This window comes from Pleurodeles waltl, chromosome 1_1 (assembly GCF_031143425.1).
Source record: "Pleurodeles waltl isolate 20211129_DDA chromosome 1_1, aPleWal1.hap1.20221129, whole genome shotgun sequence".
In the NCBI taxonomy this organism is placed as follows: domain Eukaryota; kingdom Metazoa; phylum Chordata; class Amphibia; order Caudata; family Salamandridae; genus Pleurodeles; species Pleurodeles waltl.
In genome coordinates, this window is record NC_090436.1 from 204,251,883 (window position 1) to 204,270,278 (window position 18,396).

The following is an 18,396-nucleotide window of genomic DNA, read 5'->3' on the forward strand; positions in this document are numbered from 1 at the left end:
CATGTCTTATGCCACCCTGGAGACCTCTCACTCAGCACAGACACACTGCTTGCCAGCTTGTGTGTGCTAGTGAGGACAAAACGAGTAAGTCGACATGGCACTCCCTTCAGGGTGCCATGCCAGCCTCTCACTGCCTATGCAGTATAGGTAAGACACCCCTCTAGCAGGCCTTACAGCCCTAAGGCAGGGTGCACTATACCATAGGTGAGGGTACCAGTGCATGAGCATGGTACCCCTACAGTGTCTAAACAAAACCTTAGACATTGTAAGTGCAGGGTAGCCATAAGAGTATATGGTCTGGGAGTCTGTCAAACACGAACTCCACAGCACCATAATGGCTACACTGAAAACTGGGAAGTTTGGTATCAAACTTCTCAGCACAATAAATGCACACTGATGCCAGTGTACATTTTATTGTAAAATACACCACAGAGGGCACCTTAGAGGTGCCCCCTGAAACTTAACCGACTATCTGTGTAGGCTGACTAGTTTTAGCAGCCTGCCACAAACCGAGACATGTTGCTGGCCCCATGGGGAGAGTGCCTTTGTCACTCTGAGGCCAGTAACAAAGCCTGCACTGGGTGGAGATGCTAACACCTCCCCCAGGCAGGAATTGTCACACCTGGCGGTGAGCCTCAAAGGCTCACCTCCTTTGTGCCAACCCAGCAGGACACTCCAGCTAGTGGAGTTGCCCGCCCCCTCCGGCCAGGCCCCACTTTTGGCGGCAAGGCCGGAGAAGATAATGAGAAAAACAAGGAGGAGTCACTGGCCAGTCAGGACAGCCCCTAAGGTGTCCTGAGCTGAAGTGACTCTAACTTTTAGAAATCCTCCATCTTGCAGATGGAGGATTCCCCCAATAGGGTTAGGATTGTGACCCCCTCCCCTTGGGAGGAGGCACAAAGAGGGTGTACCCACCCTCAGGGCTAGTAGCCATTGGCTACTAACCCCCCAGACCTAAACACGCCCTTAAATTTAGTATTTAAGGGCTACCCTGAACCCTAGAAAAGGAGATTCCTGCAACTACAAGAAGAAGGACTGCCCAGCTGAAAACCCCTGCAGCGGAAGACCAGAAGACGACAACTGCCTTGGCTCCAGAAACTCACCGGCCTGTCTCCTGCCTTCCAAAGATCCTGCTCCAGCGACGCCTTCCAAAGGGACTAGCGACCTCGACATCCTCTGAGGACTGCCCCTGCTTCGAAAAGACAAGAAACTCCCGAGGACAGCGGACCTGCTCCAAGAAAAGCTGCAACTTTGTTTCCAGCAACTTTAAAGACCCCTGCAAGCTCCCCGCAAGAAGCGTGAGACTTGCAACACTGCACCCGGCGACCCCGACTCGGCTGGTGGCGATCCAACACCTCAGGAGGGACCCCAGGACTACTCTGATACTGTGAGTACCAAAACCTGTCCCCCCTGAGCCCCCACAGCGCCGCCTGCAGAGGGAATCCCGAGGCTTCCCCTGACCGCGACTCTTTGAACCTAAAGTCCCGACGCCTGGGAAAGACCCTGCACCCGCAGCCCCCAGGACCTGAAGGACCGGACTTTCACTGGAGAAGTGACCCCCAGGAGTCCCTCTCCCTTGCCCAAGTGGAGGTTTCCCCGAGGAACCCCCCCCCTTGCCTGCCTGCAGCGCTGAAGAGATCCCGAGATCTCTCATAGACTAACATTGCGAACCCGACGCTTGTTTCTACACTGCACCCGGCCGCCCCCGCGCCGCTGAGGGTGAAATTTCTGTGTGGGCTTGTGTCCCCCCCGGTGCCCTACAAAACCCCCCTGGTCTGCCCTCCGAAGACGCGGGTACTTACCTGCAAGCAGACCGGAACCGGGGCACCCCCTTCTCTCCATTCTAGCCTATGCGTTTTGGGCACCACTTTGAACTCTGCACCTGACCGGCCCTGAGCTGCTGGTGTGGTGACTTTGGGGTTGCTCTGAACCCCCAACGGTGGGCTACCTTGGACCAAGAACTAAGCCCTGTAAGTGTCTTACTTACCTGGTTAACCTAACAAATACTTACCTCCCCTAGGAACTGTGAAAATTGCACTAAGTGTCCACTTTTAAAACAGCTATTTGTGAATAACTTGAAAAGTATACATGAAATTTTGATGATTTGAAGTTCCTAAAGTACTTACCTGCAATACCTTTCGAATGAGATATTACATGTAGAATTTGAACCTGTGGTTCTTAAAATAAACTAAGAAAAGATATTTTTCTATACAAAAACCTATTGGCTGGATTTGTCTCTGAGTGTGTGTACCTCATTTATTGTCTATGTGTATGTACAACAAATGCTTAACACTACTCCTTGGATAAGCCTACTGCTCGACCACACTACCACAAAATAGAGCATTAGTATTATCTATTTTTACCACTATTTTACCTCTAAGGGGAACCCTTGGACTCTGTGCATGCTATTCCTTACTTTGAAATAGCACATACAGAGCCAACTTCCTACACTTACCCTCCACACATCTGTGTTTATTTTGTATATTTACCCACCTGCCTAAGCTTGGACTTTCAGGGACACGGGCATGACTTTGAAATGCTAATAAAGTGCCTTAGATAACTAGATAAGTGATGATGGTTTTTTTCTAGCAGGGATGAGAGGATGACAGTCATCAATCTACATGGAAGTTAGGTCTGGCGTGACAGTGCAACAGTCACCTGACCTTTTAACCTACACCAATATTATTCTACACAGAAATTCATAATAATTCCATGCTCTTTCCTTGCAATGCTTCACATTACCTTACAACATTCCTTTTAAGCCAGAACTATTAGCATTGTCAATGCTTGTTATAAAGGGGCGTGTTTTTCTGTTCACCAAATGCCATGAAGAATTTAGAAACCCTAACTGCGCAACATTTGCTTTTCTTTTGAATAGTATACAAAACAATCGGAACTTTATTATTTTCAGTTAATTTAAACAAAAGACACCCTATGTTTAATGTGTTTAGTACAGAATTTATGATGCACATTTTTATGTGCATACTTTTATTTATCACAGTTTAATTTTACTTGCTATAAAGGCTTGCAGAACAATACAAGGAACAGAGCTGGGCTAAAATGTCTGATTTGGAGAGGGAGTTGCAGCAAATGGAGGCCCAATATGAAAAGGAATTTGGTGACGGGTCGGACTATGGAGATGAACTAGAAGTGCAGCCAGAAGAAGCAGGCATGGCAGAAGATGATGGTGAGTCTGAGTTCTGTTTGTAAATTGCACTGTCACATTAAGAATCTGCATTGTTTGGTCAGCCACATTCATGAAACCAAGTAATTGTCGAGAAACAGCTGAATGCTTTGCAAGCATACTTTTAGCAATGTTAGTGATGGATGACAGGGAGTGTATTGATTCTGTCCTTTTTAATGGTCTTATTAAGAGCCTGCTCTGCCTCCCTTTGCCCCTTCATCTACTTTATGACCCTGTGTCCCATTTGTCTTCCTTCTTTGCTTCCTTGTACTACCCATCTCACTGTCTTTGTGCCTCACCCATTTCCCGCTACTGTGCCTCTTAATTTCCCAGTTTTTTTCTTCTCTCCTCCTCTCTTTCCTGAGCTGTAAATACTAGACAGGTGAGCTCTGGGGACAAACTCGCTGGACTCTAGAAAATACAAGGTGAAATGAAACCACAGCGTGTTAAATTGGAATTCGGAAATAAGTAGAACGAGGTTTGAGGTTTCATTTTCATTAATGGTTACTTTTCACTGTCACTTTGTTCATCATCCTGTGCATAATTGTCTTTAAACTGTAGTCAGTGAGTTCCACGAGATATTGTATTATAGTTTCTGTATTTTGACTTGGGTGGAAAATACACAACATGCTGTTTGTTGCAATTCATGCAAATCGCCATCCCTTTTGAATGGAGTACTATATTGGTAGTTTTCTTACATGTGCAATTTAGTACCTGTGTAGTTAAAAAAAAAAAAAACAAAAAAAAAATTAAAAGGACTTGACTAGCAAATGCATTTATGAGTATGATAGTACTCTTTTATATACTCTTACTTGCCTTTCTGAATAGGCCCCAAACGTCCATCTACCCATCTGCAACAGTGCAGAAATCACAGTACTTTCAGTTTTCACAAAATGTATGCAAATATATCTATTTTATTCCTCTTTTAGTCCCATTCTAGATGTTTTGCGGCCAATTAATAAAGGCATGTAAGTGCACTTAAGAGAGCACTATTGGAGTACTTATGTGCGCTTACATGCTTTTGTGACTCTGCCCATGGTGCTTACACAAGCAAATAAAAAGCTGTAAACCTGTAGATTTAATGTAATTTTCAGGAATCTTGCTTCATGCATAACTGTGTGTTTTTTATTCTGTCGATACAGTATTTAAGGGTCTCACTAACTGAGTTATGGCTCCTTTTCAAGTAGTGTTCCTTGTCTGTGTTCATTTGTGAGCGATTTATTAAGCTTTAGAAGAAAGCAAATTAGTCCCAATGGTAAAATGTGTTTCTCATCATCAGTTCTTTGTCTTTATAGACAAAGCAAGTAATGAAGTGGAAGACGATATTGACTTCTATGATGATTTATACTGCCCAGCTTGTGATAAAACAGTCAAAACAGATAAAGCGTGAGTATATTATATTTCCTGTGTCTGCTGAAGAAAATTGCAGTTTCAATGCTTTTGACGTCTGTTTTGTTTGTTAGGATTTCAAACCCTTAAAAAAAATTGCAAACAGTTCCCCTCTATTAACACATAATGTGATAGATGGAATGCTTGAAATAACCTCAGCCACTGGTAGTTACTCTGGGCTGCAGCGTTTAGGTTTGGCTTAGCAGCGCTTCTATCTGCAAGACTTATTGTTACAAATTCCTTACAATGTGCATAGAGTGGGATTACGCGCTACTTATAAAAGTATCACTATCACACCTCATGTTATTTGGTGTGTCATTCCATCTTTCAGGAAGTACTTCCGTTAATAAGTATGAGGGACTATGTTACAAAGTACACTCAGTCATCTCACTGTTTATCACTTTCATTTACAGAAAGTAATATTGTTTCCTATGTTTTCCTAGCAAGGACAAAGACAACGGGCCATGTATTTTGAGTGATGATCAGCATTTGTGACTGTCTGTGATTACATGCTATAAAGTCAGACCTATTCGTGTTGTCCGTGTTTGTTTTGCTTAATTTAGTATTACTAAATGGTAGTAGTCAAATGTAGATGCTCCTGTAACTGTCCATCCTGAATTGGAATTCCAGCAACGCCAGACCTGCTTCAGCCTTCTTGCATCTCATCAGTGACATGCAGCCTGAGTATATTTCACATGAGAATGCCATTATTAGACCACAATCAGATGAACAGTCTAAATACAACAATTACCTCTCAGAGGTTTTTCTTTAAAGGTATTTGAGACGTTTGTTTTCATTCTGTGCTTACTTTGTAAAATAATGACTGGCGGTGCCCAGAGCGCTGCTCGGAAGTTTGCTACCAGTGCTATAACATGTCAGCATGCCAAATGCCAAGGCTGCGAATTACTGAATCCACCTCTGGCCTCTTTAATCCACTGCCAGACACTCCGTGCCCCTGTAGCTCAGTCTTGCCATTCCCTACTTTCTCTTGCTTGACTTTCTTCTGTCTTTCTCTTCCTCCTTTTCCTTGTGTGTTTTTCCCTCGTTTCCTCTTGGGAAATGTATAATGAGGAAAAATAAGTACCAGTCCCCAAAACTGAGAGATGGTTGCCCCCACGGCAACCCCTGGTTCAAGTTAGGCACTGATGGAATGATGCCTTTCTGATAAACTGTAATTGTATTTATATAGCACTTACTACCCCTGATGAGGCTCCAAAGCACTTTTTGACAAGTAGCATGCTACTTCGTAACCCAAAAAGGAATAGTGGTGTATTAGTATAGGGACATATGAGTTCACTTGAGTGGTGTCTGTTAGCTGGATTGAATAGGATAATGGAGGGATAGAAGAAGGAAGAGTCTCAAAGTGTTATGTGAGAGATCATAGTTGTAAGGAAATGCCTCCTTGGCATGGTTGCCCCCTGACTTTTTGCCTTTGCTGATGCTATGTTTACAATTGAAAGTGTGCTGAGGCCTGCTAACCAGGCCCCAGCACCAGTGTTCTTTCCCTAACCTGTACTTTTGTATCCACAATTGGCAGACCCTGGCATCCAGATAAGTCCCTTGTAACTGGTACTTTTAGTACCAAGGGCCCTGATGCCAAGGAAGGTCTCTAAGGGCTGCAGCATGTCTTATGCCACCCTGGAGACCTCTCACTCAGCACAGACACACTGCTTGCCAGCTTGTGTGTGCTAGTGAGGACAAAACGAGTAAGTCGACATGGCACTCCCCTCAGGGTGCCATGCCAGCCTCTCACTGCCTATGCAGTATAGGTAAGACACCCCTCTAGCAGGCCTTACAGCCCTAAGGCAGGGTGCACTATACCATAGGTGAGGGTACCAGTGCATGAGCATGGTACCCCTACAGTGTCTAAACAAAACCTTAGACATTGTAAGTGCAGGGTAGCCATAAGAGTATATGGTCTGGGAGTCTGTCAAACACGAACTCCACAGCACCATAATGGCTACACTGAAAACTGGGAAGTTTGGTATCAAACTTCTCAGCACAATAAATGCACACTGATGCCAGTGTACATTTTATTGCAAAATACACCCCAGAGGGCACCTTAGAGGTGCCCCCTGAAACTTAACCGACTGTCTGTGTAGGCTGACTAGTTCCAGCAGCCTGCCACACCAGAGACATGTTGCTGGCCCCATGGGGAGAGTGCCTTTGTCACTCTGAGGCCAGTAACAAAGCCTGCACTGGGTGGAGATGCTAACACCTCCCCCAGGCAGGAGCTGTGACACCTGGCGGTGAGCCTCAAAGGCTCACCCCTTTGTCACAGCCCAGCAGGGCACTCCAGCTTAGTGGAGTTGCCCGCCCCCTCCGGCCACGGCCCCCACTTTTGGCGGCAAGGCTGGAGGGAACAAAGAAAGCAACAAGGAGGAGTCACTGGCCAGTCAGGACAGCCCCTAAGGTGTCCTGAGCTGAAGTGACTCTAACTTTTAGAAATCCTCCATCTTGCAGATGGAGGATTCCCCCAATAGGGTTAGGATTGTGACCCCCTCCCCTTGGGAGGAGGCACAAAGAGGGTGTACCCACCCTCAGGGCTAGTAGCCATTGGCTACTAACCCCCCAGACCTAAACACGCCCTTAAGTTTAGTATTTAAGGGCTACCCTGAACCCTAGAAAATTAGATTCCTGCAACTACAAGAAGAAGGACTGCCTAGCTGAAAACCCCTGCAGAGGAAGACCAGAAGACGACAACTGCCTTGGCTCCAGAAACTCACCGGCCTGTCTCCTGCCTTCCAAAGATCCTGCTCCAGCGACGCCTTCCAAAGGGACCAGCGACCTCGACATCCTCTGAGGACTGCCCCTGCTTCGAAAAGACAAGAAACTCCCGAGGACAGCGGACCTGCTCCAAGAAAGGCTGCAACTTTGTTTCCAGCAGCTTTGAAAGAACCCTGCAAGCTCCCCGCAAGAAGCGTGAGACTTGCAACACTGCACCCGGCGACCCCGACTCGGCTGGTGGAGATCCAACACCTCAGGAGGGACCCCAGGACTATTCTGATACTGTGAGTACCAAAACCTGTCCCCCCTGAGCCCCCACAGCGCCGCCTGCAGAGGGAATCCCGAGGCTTCCCCTGACCGCGACTCTTTGAATCCAAAGTCCCGACGCCTGGGAGAGACCCTGCACCCGCAGCCCCCAGGACCTGAAGGACCGGACTTTCACTGGAGAAGTGACCCCCAGGAGTCCCTCTCCCTTGCCCAAGTGGAGGTTTCCCCGAGGAACCCCCCCCTTGCCTGCCTGCAGCGCTGAAGAGATCCCGAGATCTCTCATAGACTAACATTGCGAACCCGACGCCTGTTTCTACACTGCACCCGGCCGCCCCCGCGCTGCTGAGGGTGAAATTTCTGTGTGGGCTTGTGTCCCCCCCGGTGCCCTACAAAACCCCCCTGGTCTGCCCTCCGAAGACGCGGGTACTTACCTGCAAGCAGACCGGAACCGGGGCACCCCCTTCTCTCCATTCTAGCCTATGTGTTTTGGGCACCACTTTGAACTCTGCACCTGACCGGCCCTGAGCTGCTGGTGTGGTGACTTTGGGGTTGCTCTGAACCCCCAACGGTGGGCTACCTTGGACCAGGAACTGAACCCTGTAAGTGTCTTACTTACCTGGTAAAACTAACAAAAACTTACCTCCCCCAGGAACTGTGAAAATTGCACTAAGTGTCCACTTTTAAAACAGCTATTTGTCAATAACTTGAAAAGTATACAGGCAATTTTTATGATTTAAAGTTCCTAAAGTACTTACCTGCAATACCTTTCGAATGAGATATTACATGTAGAATTTGAACCTGTGGTTCTTAAAATAAACTAAGAAAATATATTTTTCTATACAAAAACCTATTGGCTGGATTTGTCTCTGAGTGTGTGTACCTCATTTATTGTCTATGTGTATGTACAACAAATGCTTAACACTACTCCTTGGATAAGCCTACTGCTCGACCACACTACCACAAAATAGAGCATTAGTATTATCTATTTTTACCACTATTTTACCTCTAAGGGGAACCCTTGGACTCTGTGCATGCTATTCCTTACTTTGAAATAGCACATACAGAGCCAACTTCCTACAATAGTAATAAGCTGAGGTTTAGGATGAGTAAAAGGAGAGATGGAGGAGGGAAGAATTTAGAAAGGGTTGTTTGGGAGATCATAGTAATAAAATTAGATTTTGAAGGAGGGAAGAGTCTAGAAAGCTTTATTTTGGAGATCATAGTAGTAGAATGAGGTTTGGGATGAATCAGTGGAAGTAGAGAATATATTGAGAGAGGTATAGGATAAGACATAGAGAAGTGCATTGGATAGAGTCAAAACGTTATTTTTTTCTTTTTCTACGGTAGGAGTAAAGTAATAAATATAAAGCTACATAAATAAGTACATAGAGAGAGGGTATACATCTATAAGGAAGAGAATATATCAAGATTTAAAGTAGTTTATTGTAAACTGAGACCTCCAAGTGTTGCTGTACTTTAAGCTAATTTGTGAATTGTATATCTAATATATATTTAGTTACTTTTTATATTTTCCTTGTAATTTAAATGGTGAAGCACTTTTAAAAGAATAGTTATAATACTATACATTTTGTGATAGATAAATAAAACAGAGATCCATAAGCATCTATTCAAATAACTTATTTGAAAACTATGCAGTGATCTATGTACATGTTAATCTTAAAATAATATATATTTAACCATAATATATAAAAAAATTTAAGCAGTCACAGAGTATCTATATATTAACCATTATTATATATATTTGTGCAAAGATATACACATATCTAGAGACGTACATTTAAACCAAATTATAAATGTTTATATACACAGGAATATGCTGTACATTATTGTATGAGTGTATTGGATCAAGTCTCTAGATTGTTGGTGAAAAACAAGAGATCAGTCTTGGTATAATTAGTTTTTTTTGTTTAAACATTTACAAGCACTACATAGAGGTCCACCAGTTATGTACCATTTCACATGCATTTATGATGACAACGCTCTGTGCATACTTGTGTGACTACTGCCATACATTGAAATGCAAGCCAGAGAAGTAGGTGATCCCTGTGTTTGTTGAAGAAGGAGGCATGGTACCCAGTAGTATGACTCTCTTGGACTGATTTGTGCAAGTCATGCAGTGGACCTGTTGCTCTTAATGTGGGTGGCAACGGTGAAAGATCTCACAGGTCAGGGAGGTTGCAGTTAAGGTTATTCAGAGAGGTGGGATCTCTTTGGAGAGAAGGGTTGTTTAGGTTTAACTTTATAAAGGATCTACAAATAGAAACAGAACTATTCTGAACTAGGGCATACCATGTGTGTGGTGATGGGTCACTGTGTGTCTGGTATTTAACTAATCTTGAGCTAGAGGGTTGTAGCACTGCCATGTATATCTCTGGGACATGTTAAGGAAACAGGAAATGTTATTGTGTTGCTGATTGCACAGTTGATTCATTGAAAGAAACCTAGTACTTAATGTGTATTATAGGAGTTTTTAAGGAGTTCTGGATAACTGCCAAGAGCTTGTGTCTGTTAATGTTTATTCTCTGTGTTTGGTGCCTTGTGGAAATGCTTCAAGGCTTGGAAAGAGATTCTATAGACAATGCTGGTATTACCACACATTGTTAAAAATAAAAAAAAAAAGCAGAAAGAAGATGTTTGTGCTGAAGCACAGCACAAAGAGTAGAAGCCATCAAAAGGCTGTAGCAATGAAATAGACTTTTTTATGTGCTCCAACGTCATCCCTGCCTGGTGCACAAAAATACTCACATTCCTCACAAATGCATCCAGTAGCAACACCAGCCTGCTTAAACACTGAATGTTCACACCCGTCGTGGGATCCCAGATCATTTTAACAGGAGCTTAAATCGGTCTAAAATGTAGGTATGTGTACGTGTCCCTACTTCCAATAATTATACATAGTTTTGATTATTTATAAAGTGCAAGTAAGAAAATGCTTCAAGGATCAAATCAAGTAGCTAAACTCTCCTGTATAATAAAAACCTGTAGTTGTAAGGATAACAACATAGATCACAAAAAGCTGTCCCATAAAACATGACATAAATACATGGATCCATAAAGCTAGAATTCTAAGCCATGCTTAAAACCTAAAGCTAATCGTAGCCTTCTGAAATAAAAGGGAGTGCCCCTAATTTAGCTGGATCTAAACAACATAGGGCTAACGTCACAGTACTTTCATATAACTGAACCTTCTATTTATATAATTGATAGAGCTTTATTTTGAGTAGCAAAGTGGCCATAAAAGCAGATAACTAGACAATAATCAGAAACTTAATATTCAGAAATAAGTACTTATGTCATACAATGAACAGATCAAAATGCTAAGATTGGAAAAATCAGAACGGTCTTGAGGGCATAATACCAGCTGTCTTCAAGCATACATCAGCATTTTAGTGTCATATTATAGCTGGAAAGATGGTAAATATCTCAAAGGCTTAGACTTTCAATAGATTTTTGTGGTAGTATCATTTCCACTGCAAATGTTGTGGATACCTCACTGGAGGTTGTTGTGGCAAATGATGAGCCTTTAAATTGGAAGTCTCCATCCTTACCTATCACTGCTGAGCTAGGGTTCATGGCTCCTCAGGTTTTGTAGTCATCTAGAATTGCTTTAACACTGCATGGACATTTGGAAGGAAAATAAGTGAATGTCCTCTGTTGCCTCTTATGTTTTGAAGTGGAAGATACTCTGCATATTTGGGAAAGTCAATCAATGAATAACAAAATGTCTCAATGCTTTTTGTATGGATTAAGTACGATCATTTCCAAATATAACACAATATACAAACAACATAATAAAGTGCATATTTTCAGGACACTGTCCTTATGTAAGATAGACTACAAAAACAGTTAATTGTGATCGTCCTCTACAAGCTAAATGTTAGGCATAAGATGATGAATTGTAAACATTTTTAATACTTCTTTCTCCTCTCTGCGCACATTTATCTAAAAATCGAATTATAAGATTGCTAATCTCTACTCTAGAGTTAGAACAGAGCAATTTGTGTGCCTTTGTTCAAAACCCGGCCTGAGGGGTTTAGTCCATTTTACACAGTTGCAGTTACACTGTATGGATTAAATCTAATATCATATTATTACCACAATTGCATCTGTTTGTTATTTATTTATGTTTATTTTATATTCTGTTATCTTCAGACACCTCTACATGGCCACATCGTATGGCTTGCATCTGAATTCTACCTACTATTGTCAAATTGTTATGAAAGGGTTGTAAAACCACCCTATCCACCAATGTACTATTGACTAAGCCACTTCGTCCCTCTATTGGCCTCTTAAGCCTTTACAAATTCATACTTTGTGTTTGCATTTTGATCCAGTTCATATTTAGCTAAAAGGCTGGCAAAGCTTTCAGTGGCCACTCCCTTTATTTTTCAGGCACTAGTGCCCTGCTCACGAGCTGCTAGTTCTGCAAAATCATTGCGATTTTCCTTTGGTTTCTGTACTGTGAATGTAGCTTGCTTCAACTTTCTAAGTAATTGTAAGCGTGCGTATTTTACTATAAATATTATGGCCAGGATGCCCTGCAGTAACCCCAGTATATCACAGAAGACCATAGCCTTGAATCCTGAAAGACTTTGATGGAGTTGCAATTCTCCCTTCGCCCTCTCTTCCCCCCGCCACACACACACACTTTGGCACCATATAGTGGAATCTGGACCACTTTTTGCCTCCTTAAACTCTTAATATTGATTTTAACAATATGCCCTATATATTGCATTACATTTTTGTATGTTTTTTTAACACTCATGCAATCTTTAAGCACACGTGGTCCAGTTGTTTACTTGAAATGTGATCACCTTGGTTATCTGTGCATTCATAGTTTTCTGTAAATTATTTATCTTGACATACTCTAATAAATCATTACTTTGATGCTGTAAGCGTTTTGTGCTTTGTCAGGCAAACCCACATCATATGCGTATTGCAGGATTTTAATTTTTGAAGGATACACATCCAACATGTGCAGACATTTTCACTTGTCTGCAACAAACACAATAAGCATTAGTGCCAGTGAAGGTCCTTGCATTAGTCCCTTGTGGGTTTTGATCATCACTATTTCTTAGTTATCTGTTTGCGAGTGCATACAACATACACATCCATGACTAAGACCAGTTAATCAGTGCTCATGCCTTGCCGCCTTAGACAGGAGTGATCTATCTTCTAGGTCAAAACAGACATAAAGTCCACAAATCCCACCACTCAAGAGGACCTTATATTTTAGCCAGTACTGTGTAAATTAGTGAGCCTTCATGGATGTGGTTGACTTGGAGCCCTTTTGGTTGGGGTAGAGGATTTCCTTTACTGGTAATCCATGACTCAGTCTAGAAAGGATCACTTTTGCCAAAATATTACCACCAGAGTCAAGTAAGTTTAACAGGATGCAATTAGATGGATTTTTATTTCATTCTGTTTGTCTAGTCTATAAATAGATTTAGCTTCTTCCGACTATCAAATTTAATTTAATAACAAACTCTCTCTCACGAGATTTCAGTGTAACAGGGATCCAATCCAAGGGTATGATTATTGCACTTGAGGCTTAAATGAAGAATTCTGCAATGGAGAACCAAGTGCATGTAAATTACTAAGCTTGAAGTGTATTTAACTGAAACTGTATTCTATGCTTTTGTGCAAACAGTGGGTATATCTGTCTTATTTCTGAAATATATTAAATCAGTATTTTCTTTTGATAAATTCTTGACAAACCTTTCAGCATGAAGAACCATGAAAAGTCCAAGAAACATCGAGAGATGGTATCCTTGTTACGGCAACAACTTCTGGAAGAGGAGCAGAAGTTTTCCACACCTCAGAGCAATGGAAATGGAGAGAATACAGAAGATTTGGAAGATGATCTGGAGGAGATGCCCAAACAAAAGTACTTTACTCTAACGTATTATTTTGTCTAATCATGAATGTCCCATTTTAAGGTTTAAGTTTGTAGTGTAATTCAGACTGATCTATTGATAAACATGCAATGATTGCCTAGTGAAATAATTAATCATGTGAAGTTGGGGGATTGTTTTGTTTTTCTTTTTCTACCATTGAAGTACTGATTTCCTGTTATCCCAGTATTGATAAATCTTCTTTTTTTTGTTTGTTTTTTGATAATTTATAATGACCGTGCGCACAATGTCTTTCTTTGTCTTGTACTACCAGGCTACCTTTATTTCCTGATACTTTACTTCTCCCTGTCTTTTTTGAATAGCATCTTTTACGTTTTCATCAACTGTATATGTAATAACAACCATCTTGTAACCTACAGTTTGACAGTGTTTAGACACACGGAACGTTTGTTGGTCTCAGTATTAATAAACCAGATAGTCTCAAGAGGCATCACAGCCGGCAAAGCATATTATCCTGTATCATTAAGTTCCCACCACAAGCCCCATATCTGTTAACATTTTTGTGGGCACCCTCTAGCCCTGCATTCACCAGTCGGTGTTTGCTGTCCACTGCTCCAACCTCAGAACACCATGGCTTCTCTAAATTTTTACAGTGTGTCTTCTGGCCACAACTAAAGCCACGTTGCACTGCACTAATGTGTACTTACGTAGGGTTTGGGCTTCTCAGATGCCCAGTGTGGGAAACTATCGGCCTAAGGTCAAATCCTCCCTGGCCACAACCCTTCAGACATTTATCATTAGCTGCCCTCCCTCGTAAAATAGCCTTTGTGAAGTATTTTAAGTTGTACCTAATGTAACTGCACTGATGGCCACCTTCCCTGGATATCAGCATGCGTCCCAGTAGTCTTCATTGTCAAGGAGACACAAATACTGTTACCACTTCTCTTATAGCTTTGTTTTGATGGATGACCGCTCTGAACCCGTGTTCTATAGGCCTGTGATATTGCATATTTGTGTAGAGAGCTCACTTCACCATTCTTAACATGTGGTACACTTTCACCCAGTAGTGAGTAAAGTAATAGTGAGACAAGAAAGTGCTTCAAGGGCTTTGAGAGTTTTGTGGTCATCCTCATTCTTGTATGTTTCATTCTATTGCTAGTTTACTTTTCTGTAACCTATTATGTGGTTGGAACCTGTCGCTCTCTCACTCAGTGATGTCATACGCTGGGTGCTGGCCCTGTTTTTCATGTGTTTACTTTCATTTTTTTCCTCTTCTGTTGCTATGTTTTTCACCCCCTTCTACTTACTTCAGCTCTTGTGGCTTATTCTATATTGCTGTGACTATAAACCCCGCTAGTCATATCCTCAATATTTTTGCAGCAGTCTTTTGTTTTGGCAACTGACCTCTGCTATAATCTATGTGCTACTATTCCAACAAACGTTACAGTGCATAATGTGGGTAAGGGACATATCGGACATAGATGTAATCGGTGGGGGTAGTGGGGGACTTCCTAATGTCTTTCTTGCCAGACAGTCACAAGTAATCTTCCGGACATATAGAGCTTTTTACTCTCCCTCTCTTGTATGGAGGTTCACCCTCTGCAAGTTGATGGGCATGATATAACAGGTCCCACTTCCTTAAAATTCACTACATGATTTTGGCATAGCTCAGCCTCAGAGAAGGGAGGATAACTGGCGGCCTCATACATTCAGGTGATTTTCACGGCAGACCACTTCTGTTTGGAGTTCACTTGGATGTGAAATAAAACACATTTCATATGTATCACATTTTGAAGCAAATAGCAACTTCATTTTCAATCAGTAGATTTGTAGATCGCTACTTGTCACTCATGAGGGTATCCAGGTGCTGGCAGGGTCCTGTTGATTAGCCGAATAGCCAGGTCTTCAGGGACTTTCAGAACTCTGGAAGAGATGGGAAGGTCCATAGATGTAAGGGTTTCTTGTTCCATATCTTTGCAGCTAGTTAGGAAAAGGAGCAACCTCTGCATCTGCTATGTCGAATGCACGGGGTGAGTGTTAGAGAAAGGGACGCAGAGTGAAAGTATCTAGTGGGCTGATGGAAGTCCAGGCAGTGGTTGAAGTAGACAGTTGCGCAATTGTGTAGGGCCATGTATGCATGGGTCAGGAGCTTGAACGATTGTCTTTTCTACATAGGGAGACAGAAGGTAGGGGGGTTATGTGAGTTCATCTAAGCAGATCCAGGACAAGTCTGATTGCAGCTTTCTGTATGGTTTGTAGTCCGAGGTGGCGAGCTATCCATGCGTAGAGAGCATTGCCATAGTCTAGTTGGCTGGAGATGAGGGCCTGGGTGATGATGCACCTGTAGCTTTGGCCTTGCTATTTGAATATCTTGCAAAGCATGCAGAGAATGAAGAAGCAGGTGGAGGGGACTGAGTTGACCCGAGTTGTCCTGGTTTGCTTGTTGTCCAGAATGATGCCTAGGCTCCTAGCATGGTCAGTGGGAGTAGGAATAGGTCAGAGTTCTGAGGGAACCGGGATGTGTCCCATGGGGAGCTTTTGTTCCCGAAACTCAGACCTCTGTCTTGTCCGTGTTTAGCTTCATCCAGTTGGCAACGTGGAAGTTGGTCGTGGTGTTGGTAGTGTCTTCGGAGAGGGAGAGGATGAATTGTGTGTCGGCATAGGCTATGTTGTTGAGCCTGTGAGTTTTGGTGATGCTGGCCCAGAGGTGTCATATAAGTGTTGAAGAGAGTGGGGCTGAGCAAGGGTCCTTGGGGTACTCCACAGATGATTTCCTTGGGTTCGGAAGTGAAGGTGGAATGGCAGACTTTTGGTGTTCTTCTGATGAGGAAAGAGGCGATCCATCTGAAGGTGGCTCCTTGGATGCCTATGTTGTGCAGCCTTGTGAGGAGTGTGTGGTGGGAGACCCTGTTGAAGGCTGCTGAGAGGTATAGGAGGAGATCAGAGCTGGAGTCTCTCCTCGGTTGAATAGTGCTCGGATCTCATCAGTACCTGCAGTGAGGGCTGTGGTTGCTGCGCAATCTGTATTGGGAAAAGTAGAGTAGGAGGTTCTGTTCCAGATGTGAGGAGAGTTGTTGGTTGATGGCTTTTTCTAACAATTTGGCTGGGAATGGAAATGGGGAGATTGGTTGGTAGTTTTCAGTTTGCTGGGTTGTGCTGATGGTTTCTTTAGTAGGGGGTTGACTTCTGCGTGTTTCCTGCCCTCGGGGAAAGGTGGCTGTGGCAGTTGAGGTGTTAGACAAGATGATGAGCATGTGGCTGATAGGTTGAAGTTGTGAGAAGGGCAAGAGTCGGTTGGGGACCCCTGAGTGGACTCAGTTCATGATGGAGATGGTGCCCTGTAGAGTGAGCTGGCTCCATTCAGTTAGTCAGAGGTCTGTGGTGGTAGCAGGGTCGTTGTGTTGCTTGAAGAAGTTGGCCTTGGGCTGGGGTTTGAAGTTTCTGTAGATGTTGACAGTCTTGTTGTGGAAGAAGTTTGCAAGGTTGTTGCAGAGTTCCTGTGTGGAGGTAACTGTCTGTGGTAGAGGTTGAGGGCGGTCTTGAAGGCGGTCTTGTCCGTCGTGTCCTTATTAGTACACTATCTCCTTTCAAGTTGTTTACAGTGTCGTTTAGCGGTTCTGAGGTCTTCAATGTGCCAGCTAGCATGCTTGGTGGACCTTCTGTGGCTGTTGTTGCAGAAAGAAGCGACTGCCTTTGCAGTTGGTGATCTATTTGTTGAAGTTTATGACATTCTGGTCTAGGTTGTTGGAGGGGATGAGGTGGGTGGTGTCGAGGGCGTTGATCCATGTGTCCTTTGAGACTTTGCTCCATCTGCGGTAGGGGGACGCAGGGCAGACTCAAGACGGAGGTTCATGAGCAGATGATTTGGAAGTAGATGATGGAGTGGTCAGTCCAGGTGAGCTCTGTGGTATGGCTGTGCCTGATGTGGTCGCTGGAGGTGAAAATGGGGTCTAGTGTGTGGCCTGCGGTGTGCGTGAGGTTGTGGGCAAGTTGGGCGAGTCAGATGTTGTATGTGCTGTTGAGTAGATTGGTAGTGTTGATGTCATTGTTCTCATCTAGATGGAAGTTGAGGTCCCTGAGGAAAATGTGTTTTTTGAAGTCCGTGGCAAGGGGGTGATGAAGTTGCAAAAGGCTGTACATGGTCCAGGAGGAGGGTAGGCGAATGGTTCCATGGATGGTGGTTTTGCTCTCTGTTTGGAGTTGGAAGTTGAGGTGTTTCATACCTGGGGTGATGTAGCCATTTGTGGTGGTACATTGGATGGATCTTTTGTGTATGATGGCGATCCCTCCACCGGGCTTGTTGATGCACTCGAGGAAGAGGAACTCAGATGTGAGGGTGGGATGAGGTGTCAAATCTCGATGGTCTGTATACATGGTGATCGTGTGTTGAGAAATGCGCATGTGAGTTTTTGTGTTTTTGTTCAGGTAGTGTCTATAGTGTTCGGGTGGGGCTGGTCGGTGGGCTGGTGTGTGTGCTGTGGCAGTGGCTGCAGGTGAAATGTCCTACCATAGAGTGTGGATAGGCACTGTGAGGGTGTTTGTTGCGGCATCCATTGTGAAGGGTGTAGAGCTTGGTGATGGTGTATCTTCGAGGGGAGGGCCAGAGGTCATGTCACTGGGCGCAGGCAAGCACTGGCGGGCTCGTGTTTTGGCATGCTAGTGGCACTCCCTCTGCACATGAGTGCTGCAGCCTGCATTAAGTGGGTCCTGGGGTTGGCGGGGCTTCTGTTGACAGGAAGAATGGTGAGTGGGAAAACCCAAGCTGGATCACTCGGGCAGCGGGATGTCACTGGAGCAAGCAGGAACTGGAGGTCACAGGCAAGTGGCAGGCTAGGTGTCTAGGTGCCGATCTTGGATTCTTTTTTTTTTTTTTTTTAGACACTGGACATTGTGGCCTTCTGCCCAGGAAAATGATTTATTCCTATTGTTGTGGCATTAAGCAGGAGAAATAAA

At 43.7% G+C, this 18,396-nt stretch overlaps 1 protein-coding gene across 2 annotated transcripts in view; it reads left to right on the top strand.

The window, feature by feature from the left end:
- DNAJC21 (DnaJ heat shock protein family (Hsp40) member C21) overlaps positions 1–18,396 on the top strand; it is a 191,935-nt gene that overhangs the window by 49,251 nt on the left and 124,288 nt on the right. For both annotated transcript variants that reach the window (XM_069220760.1, XM_069220748.1), the window contains exons 6-8: positions 3,024–3,187; positions 4,480–4,570; positions 13,314–13,475. In XM_069220760.1, coding sequence (XP_069076861.1) covers positions 3,024–3,187; positions 4,480–4,570; positions 13,314–13,475 — 417 coding nt within the window. The remainder of the gene's footprint in view (positions 1–3,023; positions 3,188–4,479; positions 4,571–13,313; positions 13,476–18,396) is intronic.